The sequence below is a fragment of the Macrotis lagotis genome, chromosome 5, assembly GCF_037893015.1.
Source record: "Macrotis lagotis isolate mMagLag1 chromosome 5, bilby.v1.9.chrom.fasta, whole genome shotgun sequence".
NCBI lineage: Eukaryota > Metazoa > Chordata > Mammalia > Peramelemorphia > Peramelidae > Macrotis > Macrotis lagotis.
The window spans coordinates 148,990,671-149,003,946 of record NC_133662.1 but is presented as its reverse complement, the minus strand read 5'-3'; the positions used below and the strand labels follow the sequence as shown (position 1 = coordinate 149,003,946).

Below are 13,276 nucleotides of genomic sequence, written 5' to 3'. Positions count from 1 at the left end.
AATATTAGAGCTAGAACTGTCTCCTGTTTCCAATTTAGTATTCTTCCCACTATATCTCAGTATGCCATTATGTAGGATGATAAGCCTTGTCTTTACAGTAATACTAGGCTGAGGTTATTGTGAAAGCAAGCAAAAAAATTGTCTAACAATTGCCAAGCAAACTCTCTGAATGTCTACTAATAAAAAGTCCTCTCTGATATATTGTCATGATTAGCTACAATTATTAATAGTAAAAAACATCTGTAAGATTGCTGCCATTGTTTTGCATTTTATATAATGAAGGGATAAGTTTAAAGTCATTAAGTACCTTTTAATCGCATTTCAAATCCATCTCCCTCTCATCACTTGAAAATTGCTACAAGACATTTAATGGCAATTTCACTAAGAAAACAGATTTTACTATCTCATGTGAAGGTTAAAACCTCTACCTCTGATTAAGAGCTTTATAGTTTAATCATCAGTGAGAACTAAAGAATCAAATAATCTTTCAATCAATCAATAAACATTTCAGAAGCAACAACCATGTGCCAGGATTGGTGTAAAGCACTAGAGAGATAAAGAAAAATGACTTGGGCAGCTAGTTAGCACAGTGGAGAGAGCACCGGCACTGGAATCAGGAGGACCTGAGTTCAAATTTGACCTCAGACACCTTATACTTGTTTAGCTGTGTGACCTTGGACAAGTCACTTAACCCCATTGCCTTGCAAAAATCAAAAAAAAGGAAGGGGGGGGGAAGAAAAATGAATTCTTGCCCTCAAGAAACTTATGGTTTGGGGGTAAAAAGTATATACTCAAATAAACAAATATAAAATATATAAAAATAACATACAAATTAATATTTGGAGGGGTGGGGAAGACTAGCAATTAGGATCAAGAAAAGTTTCTTATAGGAAGTGATATGAACTAAATTTTGAAGGAGGTTAAGATTTCTAAGACACAAAAAGGAAGAGGGAGTTTATTCCATACCTGACAAAGGTATGTAGAGCAAATATGGATTATCATATATAAACAAAATCTAGTTTGATTAGAACATAGAGCACATGAGAAAGAGAGTAAGATTATAATCAGCTTGAAAAGATAGATTGGAATGGTCTAAGAAAGATTTTCAATGATGAAATGTCAAGAGGAGCCACTGGAGATTTTTTAGACAAGGAAGTGACATAATCAAGCTTGTGCTTCAAGAATATAATTTGGGCTACTGTATATGGGTTGGATATGAAATAAAGTAAAGATAAGGCAGGAAACCAAATGCAATGGTCTAGGTGAGAGGTGATAAAGTTTTGAAATAGTATGGTGGCTGTGGGGGTTAAAAAAAGGAGTTAGAAGTGAAAGACATGGAGTCAATGGGACTTGTTATAGGAGTAAGAAAGTGAAAAAACATGGAACCATAGGAGGTGAGAGGGAGTATCAACTATATCTCATTGCATCAGCTATTTGTCATTTGTATCAGCAGCATAGATTTTTGTGTCCATCTTTATCCTATACTACATATACCCCAAAAGCTTTTGTCTTTATCAAAGTAAACTTGGTATAATCAAAAAACTGCTGTGTATAGATTACAAAATTAAACTGGCTCACCAAGACTTGTATTCTTTTATTTTTTGAATTTTGCAATTTTCCCCCTAATCTTGCTTCCCTCCCCTCATCCCCCACAGAAGGCAATCTGTTAGTTTTTACATGGTTTCCATGCTATACATTGATCAAAATTGAATGTGTTGAGAGAGAAATAATATACTTAAGGAAAAAAAATAAAATATAAGAGATAGAAAAATTACATAAGAAGATAACTTTTTAAAAATTATATTAAATTAAATTTGGTGAGACCTGTATTCTTGACTTTTGATTTTTTGGACAATTGATCTGGGTTCTTAAATCTTCTACTGGATTTCAAATTTGTTTTTTCCATTCAAAAGTGAAAACACCTATATTTTTCCTAATTTTAATTCTATTCTAGATATCCAAAACCGTGTTCTCTTTCAATAAAGGACTTACCTAATTTGTTTGGGGAATAGTTTCTATTTTTTCTCCTTCATCTCCCCCTTCCCCAACTACTCTAGAAAGAAGGATAGATTTCTCTCACTATTTTTTTAGGTTTTTGCAAGACAAATAGGGTTAAGTGGGTTGCCCAAGGCCACACAGCTAGGTAATTATTAAGTGTCTGAGGCTGGATTTGAACTCAGGTCCTCCTGACTCCAGGGCCGGTGCTCTATCCACTAGCTGCCCCGATTTCTCTCACTATTGACTTTAATGCTTTATAGAGAAGTGGTCTAGGAATATGTGAGCCAGAAATCAGGATTTGTGACCACTGTGTGAGGTCTGCATAGTCAAAGAAAAATGTGAGCTATTTAAGAGGGTTAAAGGTCAGAATTAGCAAATTCTTGCAAAACATTTTAAGGAGCATACAACATGTTTATGTATGTTCTAGATAAAGGGAACCAGGAACCAGCTATAGTTTGATGAGAGGGTGTAATACAAGCAGACAATGTAAAGAAGGCAACTCTAATCAAAAGTTCAATTTTGCCTCCCTCTTAGCTATCAAGTAAAATGATCTCCAGAATGAAAAGAATTGAACCATCATGATAAATAGGAAGTAGAGATGCAAGATTAAGTGAAAAGATAACAGATGATCTAAATGAAATTTTGCCTTCTAGGCTGGATAAATTACATCCCAGAGTACAGATAATCAAACTAGAGACAGCCATCTGTAATATGGAAGAAATTCTAGGAGAGTAGAGATTTGGGGGAAAGATTGGAAATGTAGGTTAAAGCAACAACAATTATACTTTTCACATGGGCTGAGGATAGGGGTGTTGTGCCCCCATGATCTGGAAAAATCTGCATAAAATTTTGTGGCCTTCCTTTTGTACCAGAGAGTGTGAATTACTTCTTTTTCTTTTATTTATGGAGTCTTTACAATGCCTTATTGTAAAATCTGGATTAAGTCCTTGGTTATAGGCTGTACATAGGTCAATGTTAAGTAAAAATACTGTTTTAAAAAAGAAAATTAAAAAAAATTGAAACACTAACAGTAATTTCTTTTGTTGACCTGCATTATATCAAAACTGTGAGGGGGAAAGTCATGATGTAGAAATGATAATTGTATAATCCTCTTAAATAAACTAATGTTGATCCTCACTCATGTTGAGTGAGCCTCAGCAAAATTCTAAAACCATTTATTAAACAGAATTGTTATTAAACATGCAGAAAAGGAATCTATGTTCACTAAGGAGTCAACAAAAATTCATTAACCTAAAAGGGACCTTAGAAGCCATTTAGTCTGACCTCCTCATTTTATATGTGAGTAAACTCACACCCAGAGAGATGAAATATAAAATCCTTCATTTAGGATTAAAAAATCCACTGTAGAGTGTTGAAAAGAATACATGGCTTCATGGACACATGAGAGGTAAACAACTCAAGCATTTTAATTGACAGTAGATCTAATATAGAAAAGCAGAATGATGTGCCTATCACAAATTAATAAGCACATTGAAAATTAACAGATAAATAAACAAACAAAAACCTTAATGTGAACTTAACATTGTTAGGATCACAGGACCATAGATTTAGAGCAGAAATCATTTAGTATAACCCACTCATTTTGTGGATGAGGAAACAGACTCAGACAGACTCAGATAGTTTTCCATATAGAGTTAATACATATTATTGACTATTTTGTTCAAATCAAAGGAGGATCAGTTGAATGGAGGGGAATTATATTGAAGAAAAACTTAGTGTGAATATCAAAGATGCCTTAAAATATCCAAAGGTTTCTCATGTAAAGGAAGGACAAAGCTTGTTCCATGGAACTGAATTGAGAAGAACTAGTCTCACTGAGTCAAAAATAGAAAGAGGCACATTTTTTGCTCAACAAAATAAGGAATAGCCTAAAAACAAAAGCTATTTAAAAAATGGGACATGCTACCTCAAGAACTAAAAAGTTCTTTGTAACTTAAAGAATTGAAGTAGAGAAGTGATGACCACATGTCTTTAAATGGAGCTTCTACCTCTAAGAATCTATCTTAAGCTCATAACAAGGTCTGATCCTAATTCTGCAGTTTTGGGATAATATGATAAACTTATCATTCTAGGGACCTCACTTGGATTTTAAAGTATTTAAACTAATTACCAAACTGTTATACTTAAGGCATAGATGTTATAGTATTTATAATACTGTTATGATATAAATAATACAACTATTTATAAAATACAAATATTATTTATAATAACCTTTATAATACAAAAATCTTCTTTTATAATAAGCCATTATTATTATTTCAGGTACAGCAGGGAAGGGAATTAAGAACTACTGGGTTAAATGAGATGGGGGAAACAAAACTGAAACAAACTAGCTATTCAATCTCAATTCAATTACAGCGCATTACTGTGAAAATCCCAAGAGCGCTGAAGAATCTTAGAGCATGGGGCTTCCAGGAATGATTCTGGGATTTTTTGCCTGAGATACTAAACTCCCTTTTAAAAATAAGATCGATGATTTTACATCAATAAAGAGCCAAAGAAGGACTTACCTAATAGGGAACAGTGGATATCACTATTAAAATGAAACAGAGACAAGAATGAAATGGAATGGGACAGTTAACCGAAGGTCACAACATTTTGACAATCAATATTGGCAAAACTCCATATGCATGGACACCTATTGACCTTGAATTGCCCGTCAATGAATTTTGCTCATGTCTGTAGTCTGATATTAATATTCTGTGATGCCCTTTAAAAATATGTTTGAAATGCTGTAGAGTCCCTGGAATAGTTCTGGGAGAAAAAAAAAGGCATTCTTTCACCAAGTACAAAAAAAATACAATATAATGAGTTACTGACCAGTTAGCATCGTGATGAGGGGAAGGCTGTGCTCTTCGGGACTTCCCCAATATCCTGCTTCACCAAGCATGTTCCTATCAAGCACCTGATGATAAAGTTCTTCAATCCAGGCTTGAGAGAAAACCATTAGCACCCCACTGGTCTGGACCTGCTTCATAAATTCTTTCTACAGAGATAGATTATATTAGTTACTTATAAGAGTGCAACCTTCAACAACTTGTTGAACTCCAAATTCATACACTTTCCCCTTCCAGATGCCCCTTAATTGTCCCATGGTCAGTAAACCTAATTCACTTTAGAAGTTCTGGGAAAATAGCTCAAATTTATCATAACCTATATAATGCCCACTTTCTTTGTGAAATATTTTAAATGCCTAAATAGGCATATTTCTGGGGGAATGCTAAGTTCTTACATTTGATATATTTATTGCTTAGTATATGAGCCATCTACTTATACTAAGATGCAATCTATAACTTTCTTTTTTCATCAACTGCCCAAACGGCAGACAGGAAGGAATTTACTATCTGGAAACTTAATAGCCTGATAGAATAAATATGTATTCAAGAGCATTTATGTTTATGAATGAACATCTCACCCACACACCCCTGGAGGTATTTGACTTAGATGAACAGAAAAATATGACACTTGATTTCATGTTAGTTTCTACTCATTTAACAGGGTGTCTGCTGATAGAGGTAACCCTGTCCCAGAGGGATCTAGCCAAGAGGTTAAAGAAATTATCTTTCTTAATCTGTGCTCTATGGAAGGTATTTTAGAATCAGTTAATAAGTAAACTTGCTCAGCCTGTGGACAAATATTGATCCAGGTACCATTTTGGAATCAAGTAAAAGCTTTCTATAGCAGTTGTGTACCCAGCTTATCCTTTTCACATGGATATAGTCTTAGTAACCAAAGGTTACTAAGGTGCACCATCTGATGCAAGTGAATAAGTATTTTAACAATAAAAATTACATATATGGATACTAAATAATAGCATTCAATGAAATTGCTGGGCAATTATCCATCTGACTCAAAATAGTCACTGCTCCTCAAACTGAGACAGGTGAGGATAGCTTAGTGACTCAGGAAGCTGTGTAGTGAGTATGTCTGTGACTTAACAACACAGATATCTTTCCAGTCTCCAAATCCCTGGGAGGCAATGGGAATGCCAAGGAATCATGGCATGCCATGTGTAGAGCCTCTACTCAAATGTGACTAACACTCATCTTCATGGTTGAGTGCCCGCCCATTTAAGCATACACAAGAGTATCCTGTTTGGGACTCCATGCTCACCAACATGACAGGTGGGAGTGTTGGCTTCTTTCGGTAGTAATCACCATTAGAGAGCTTCAGATTGAGCAGGAGAGTGTAGTGAGAGACCATGTAGAGACTGTCCGCGTTCATCAGGATTTGAAAGCTGAGGCTGTTGGTGCTGTCAAATCCAGGAGAGTGAATCATACCTAACAGAAAAACAGAGAGTCTCCAGGGGTCATAGACAAATAATTTAGGAAGGATACCATTATAGAGAAGTAGGAGCCAGCTCTGGAGATGGAAAATTCACACATTCTAAGGCATTTCTGGGAAAGGAGAACTGGGGCTAAGCAATTTGACTAGGACCATATTTCTTTCATTTCTGATTCCTTTTCCCAAAAATAATAATAATAGTTAATTCCTTCTGTAGGGCTTCTATAGATAGTATAGAAGACAGAGTGATGGACTTGACTTCAAGAAGATCTGAGTTCAGATTCTACCTCAGATACTTAATTGTGTGCCTCTGGGTAAGTCACATAACCCCTTTCAGTCTCAGTTTCCTCATACGTAAAATGAAGATAAAAATAGCATTCATTGTTTTAAGGATTGAATGAGACATATGCAAAAACATTTTGAGTAGATTAGTTCTAAAATCACTTTTAGCTCTGAATTTATATATGTAGAATATGGAATGAAAAAATATATAAATAGAGAACTAATTAGACTATGGCCATCATTCTCAATACATATTTCATATATAATTTTAAATCTTTTTTTTTCAGACTCTCCAAGTTAATTTGTAAGAACAGAAGGTGGAACATAGATTGTCTATTTTCAACTCTTCATTATTTTTAGAGGTGTCCTAGCAAAATAGATAGAGCTGGACTCAAAGTCAGAAAGATTTAGATTCAATCCTGCCACAGACACATCCTGACTGTGTGACCTTGAGAAAATCATTGAACTCTTATGACATATCTATAATTGCAGGATACGTGTTTATCTGTGTTTATCTGTACTGCTATAGAGAGTTTCTACACTGGCAGTTTCCAACACTGATGAAATGACAGTTCTGGAAGAATTTTTTAACCTCTCCAAATGCTCCTGAAACTAAAGGATTTTGATCATTGATTTTTTACTTTAATTCTAAATTAATACAGTACTACACAATAGCTAATCTAGTACAGGAAGAGAGCATGAAGCAGAATATGGCTTTTAAAGTTGGTTCAAAGCCAAATAAAATTGGTGGCTTTAGAGGAAAAAAGTTATTTTAGCATTTTAATTGTGAATTGACTTTTTTAACTTGAAAAGAGCATTATAAATGTTGTGAGATTTCACAAATTCTGTGCTATAAGCCTCTTGGATTTTCAGCTTCAAATTGTGAACTAGATGCATAAGGTAAATAAATGTTTGAAGACAACATTAAAAAAATCACTCATTTTTCAAGGAGTGACTCAGTTTAGGAAATAGTAATAAACTGCAAAAGACATTGATCAGTTAAATTGCCTAAAGCTTTTAATCTGGGTGGTATTTTTGCAATTCTATGGACCACACAAAGTGCAGGAATACTTATTTCTGTTTTACAGCTTGGAAAAGCATTTTGATGGTGCAATTACGACACTATAATACATTATTTGTGACATAAGACAGGAAAAAATCCTATAATTGATCTAGTTATTAGATGCTAACAAAAAAAGGTTGAAATCAAGAGCAAGAATTATTTCATCAGTGTGTTTTGAAAGACTGAGCAGATGCTCAGCTCATGAAAAATAAGAAGGCAAATGTATTTCCTGTGACTCATGTAAAATTTAATGGGGGTAAATGACACTGAAGCACAATGTCATCAGCTGGGGGTGGGGAGGGGAGAGAGAGAGAGAGAGAGAGAGAGAGAGAGAGAGAGAGAGAGAGAGAGAGAGAGAGAGAGAGAGAGGAGGGATGGAGAGGAATAGGAAAGGCTGTGTGTGTGTGTGTGTGTGTGTGTGTGTGTGTGTGTGTGTGTGTGTGTGTGTATGTCTGGAAGGAACAACTGATTATGTAGTGACAATCAGACTGATAATAAGCAACCTATTGATAAATTTGTATATTTTTATGTAGGACAGTTTGATTAATGTTTCAAGTTATAAAATTCACAAGAATGGAACAAAACCAGGTATAAGGAATATTTTGTCTCAGGGATAATGGCAATCTGCTTGATTTTCCAGATTTATCTCAGAAGTAATAAATGCCATACTTTCTTATAATTATGTGAAAAATGTGCTTTTATGGGAAAATGTATGCCATAAGAAATCCCTAGGCAACAGAATAGACTAGTATCATACTTGTGTTTGCTAAGTACTGTCTACTGGTAAGTTATTAAAATTAGAATGACATAATGGTCAGACCTATAGCCTATAAAATCTTGATAACTGACATTTTCCTTCTTTGAGTAACTCCTGGTTTGTTCTTTCCCCCTTCTCCTTCATTTTGATCCTTTACTTCATCTCTGCCTCTAACCCTCAGCTCCAATCCAAGGCTGCCTGCCCTCTGGCATACAATCTCTGGTCCAATCAATATATCCTGCTTCATTGTCAGGAGGTATAACAATGAAATTGAGTTATCTCAATGATTTGTTATCTTATTCCCTACATTTAACAATTGAAACATTTTGCTTGGCAACAAATTTCTTTACATAAGACCTACCATCTATTTATGACTTTAATGACAAGATTTCTTTTTAAATTAAGCACTTTCCACTGACACCTAAACATCAGAAACTGAAAAATACATACAAATACATGTTGTTATATCAGTTTCCTAGCCATCATCATCTGTTTCTTTCTTTCTTGTATAAAATTACTCTGTAAGTTTTAGGATTTCTAAAACAGAGTCTGCAAAACTTGAAGCAGGTACATAAATTAGAAAGAATTTCAATTACAAGCCTTTGCAATCTTAGTTTCTTCTTCTATGTTTCCCTGTTTTTGGTGAGTAAGTATGATGAAAGTTGCAAAATTATTGTCAGATGTCTTGACTATAACAACCCCCCTACTTGGGATCATTCTCTGCTATCTAGTAAAAACACGCAATAACTATACTATCATATTCATTTGATTTTCAGGATCCTCTGTTAATCTGACACTAACCAATCTGCTTTTACCTACTCTATCTTGACAGGTAAATATGCCAATTCATAGGTTCAAAATTTTAAATATATGCATTATGAGTATCCAATTTAAAATAAAACTTTTCCAAAAAAGTAATGTTGTGTGTAGAGAATATCTGACATTAGTAAAAGTTAGGCAAAAGTTCTGCCTCTGATATTAATTGCTTTTGTGACCCTGGGCAAGTTACTTGACTTCTTAGGATCACAGGAATTCTTTAAACTTCTAAACTGCAGAGCAGGTACTGATCTGAATTGGTAAGAGGAAGTTCCCTGTACAGATAAAATCACAAGTTTGGTCTCAGGTCAAGTGGAGCAGCAAAAAGATCCTTTACATTGATCTATAGGAATGTCATTTTAAAAATTAAACTTAAATAAAAACATAAAGGTTAAAAAATCTCCTATAAAATTCATATCTAAAAAGAATGGTATGTTCATATGATATATGAATTGTGCATCTTATTCAAATATAAAATCCCAGGAATTGTGCATTCACAATGACTATGCATTATCATTTCAAGATTATTAATGGGAAAACAGTTAATGCTGATAACTGGTCAAAGTAAATAAATGGGCAGCTAGGTTGCTCAGTGGATGAAGCACTGGCCCTCGAGTCAGGAGTACCTGAGTTCAAATCCAGCCTCAGACACTTAATTATTACCTAGTTGTATGTCCTTGGGCAAGCCACTTAACCCCATTGTCTTGCAAAAGCCTAAAAAAATGGTCAAAGTTCTGTGTCCCCTTTTGCAGTACCCACACTACAGGAATAGAAGGTGATTTCATAGATGTAAGGGTCATTTAATATCTGCTTCATAGATTTCTGAGGTCCCTGTCCCTGTCCCACTCCAAATTCACTATCTGGTAGCCAAGAGGCAACACAGTGTTGCTGATAATTAGCTGGCTAGTCTTAGGAGTCAGGAAAATAGGAGATGAAATCCTTCCTCTGATACACTCTAATTGATAGAATGGACAAATCACTCTCAACCTCTCAAGCGTTCCAGGAAGTCCTCCAAGACAATAAATTGCAGAACAACTGGTGATGTGCATTTGTGTGTGTGTGTGTGGGGGTGTTCCTAGAATAGGGGAGTCGCATTCTGATGAAATCATATATCTGGAGCAAAAAAAAAAATCTGGCAGTCAAGTTGCCTAACTGTATTTATCTAGGCAGAGCCTCAGAGAATAGACACAGTGTACTATTGGAACTATCACATCCTTCAAAAAGCCAGGGCACCTCCATGCATAGATGAGACACTAGAGCAAGACTTTCATGGCAACACACCTAGAGAACAAATCTCCTAGAGAACATTTTAAGAAAGCCATGAATAAGAATGGGGGCTGAAGGAGCCCACATGTATTGGATCACTGATTCAGACAAAGTTTCATCAGTCTCCAATTCCTTCTAAGACTTCTTCACAGATTCCCATTCCTTGAGAAGGTTTTTTTTCCCTCTCCTACATCTACTCTGAGGGGTCTCTTCAAGGGCCCACTTTGTGAGGATGTTGAAACTTTCTGCATTCTACTTTTTATACTCTAGAATCCTATAACCTTGATGTGCTGCTAGGGAGAAACCTAGAGGTGATAATCTACTCAAATTCAGAGATTCACTACAACCATGGGCTTCTGGAGATGCTTTGTGGTATCCTGATGGTTTTCCCAAATAGAATGTAATCTCCTTGATGAAGGCATTATTTTTCATTCTGCCTTTCTATTTCTAGTACCTTGCACAGTGCCCTACATACAACAGGGGCATAATAAATGTTTGATGGAATTGGATTATAAAGACATGTTTTCAAGTCATTAATGTAAGAGAAGAAAGCCTGAGTTAAATTCTAAGGATGTAAATACAGTGTACCAGACATTGCTAACTACCATTGAGGAACTTACCTTCCATCAGGGAAGATAACAAAAACATATAATGTACACAATAAATATAGGTAAGTGGGGGGTTGAGGAGATCACCAGCAGCTTAGAGGACCAGAAAAGGTTTCATATAGAAGGTGGCAATTGAGTTGTGTGAAAAGAAACCAGGAATTGTAAAAAGAGATGAGGAGGGAGTGTATTCTAGGTTACAGTGCCTAGCCAGTGCAAAAATGCAGAGATGGGAGATTGCAGCATCATGTGTGAGGAATGTCAAGAAGACATCTCTGGTTAAACCACATGATGTGTAAAGATAAGTAATGTGCAATAATACAGAAAAGTTAGGAAAAGATCAGCTGATGAAGGGCTTAAATGCCTAACAAAGAAGTTTGTACTTCATCTAAGAGGTAATAGGGGGGCCTCTGGAGTTTATTGAACAAGAGACATTGCTAGATAGACCTGGGCTTCAGAAAAATCACTTCAGCAGTTGTATGAAACATGGTTTATACAGTGTTGTGAAGGTCTGGTTTTTCTTTTGAAATTTGATGGGGGCCATATTAGAACCAATGCTTTTCTTTCTGACTTCTTCCTCTCCCAACCACACTTTAGCAAGAAGAAGATCAATTCTTCAGACCCTAAAAGGAAACATTCTTTCATTATTGCCATTGCTTTTGTTTGCCAAGGAGCTATTACTCCAACCTGCTACTGATAGTTTTTCATTTTAATAACTTTTAGAAGTACAGAAATATCTTGCACTTAGGATTCTGAGAAGGTAGCTAAGTTCTTGTTTGGATATGCAAAGTACCTGTCTGAGTAAAGGTTATATTTATGTAGTCCATTTGTCCTAGAAAATCTGGGATATTTCTTATTTCAAGAAATAGAAGTGAATATTTAACAAGATTTTCCATAGGGATGTTCTTTGTCAGACCATGTATCCTAATTTTAGGTTTGGAAAATAGGGTCATCATATGTATAACAATAAATATCTTTGTCTTTGATTTCAGAGAGGAAGAGAGAGTCATGGAAATAGTAGGGAACACTCATGTAGTCTAAGGTAAACTGCTATTCTGAAACCAATGTTTGTAACATCATGTTCATTTTCTGATCAAGATATATGAAAATAAACATTGAACCCACATTCAGGAGATCTGGTTTCCATTTCAGCACCAACTATTAACTTTCTGTGTGATAATGAGTAAGTCACTTGACCCTTACAGAACCTGAGTCTATAAAAATAAAGGGGTTGGAATAGATTAACATTTCTCAAAGTGTGGTCAGAAGACACCTGGTTGGGGATGAGGTCCATAATACCCTTCCAGAAGACACTTGAGCTATTTTCAGAATAAGATATTATTTGCCTATTCAAATACTCTTCCCTTTACTATCTACACATTTGCATGAAGCTTTTTTTCATATTCTTCAACTCAAACATATTACATAAATGAGAATCCAGTTAAAATTTGTTGTTTTCTATTATGAATTCTCTCATATTTTGCTGTGCACATGACAATTTTTTTTTTGTAAAATGAAAAAATTGATAAAAAAATTTAAAAATTCTATGCTCCTCACTAAGTTTTTTGTTTTGGAAAATTTATATATTCCATAAAATTGTTAATGTCAGCATGAAATAGATTTGTTATTGTTCTTTTTAAATGAACTAATATTTATTGTTATCAGTTTTAATTTCTAATGCAATGGTTAGATATGATACATTTAGACAATAAAATCTTTTGGGTCAATAATTACTAAAAGTATAAAGGGGTCCTGAAAACAAATAATTTGAGAACTACTTAATTAGATGATCTCCAGGGACCTGTGAACAAATGGCACTATGACTGTGGAATGCCCCTATCAATAGTCATTTAGAGCCAACTACAGGACTGACAGCTTATTGGAAACAGAACCCCCAAATAACTTTACATTTTGAAAATTATTATCAATAATGGTTAAGGAAAAGGGGTTAAGCATTGAAAGACATACAAACTGCCACCCAACTTTAGTGCTTTTTATAACCCCTGCAACTTTAGAATTCTCTAAGTTTATTATCATGTATAACATTTCATGATATGCAAAGAGAGTTGAGTCAAACAGGCTTCTTGGCAGGTACAACTCAGAAATCCTGGCAGTTTTTCTGCATGCTATCAAATTTTGAGTATTGTGCTCAAGCTGCACATACAATTCTATTTCAACCCAACC

The 13,276-nt window shown here is 35.0% G+C and overlaps 1 protein-coding gene across 6 annotated transcripts in view; it reads right to left on the bottom strand.

Moving 5' to 3' along the window:
- ARFGEF3 (ARFGEF family member 3) overlaps positions 1 to 13,276 on the bottom strand; it is a 215,606-nt gene that overhangs the window by 61,351 nt on the left and 140,979 nt on the right. For all 6 annotated transcript variants that reach the window (XM_074187684.1, XM_074187686.1, XM_074187690.1 and 3 more), the window contains 2 exons: positions 6,133 to 6,299; positions 4,840 to 5,005 (listed from right to left, as the gene is read on the bottom strand). In XM_074187684.1, coding sequence (XP_074043785.1) covers positions 4,840 to 5,005; positions 6,133 to 6,299 — 333 coding nt within the window. The remainder of the gene's footprint in view (positions 1 to 4,839; positions 5,006 to 6,132; positions 6,300 to 13,276) is intronic.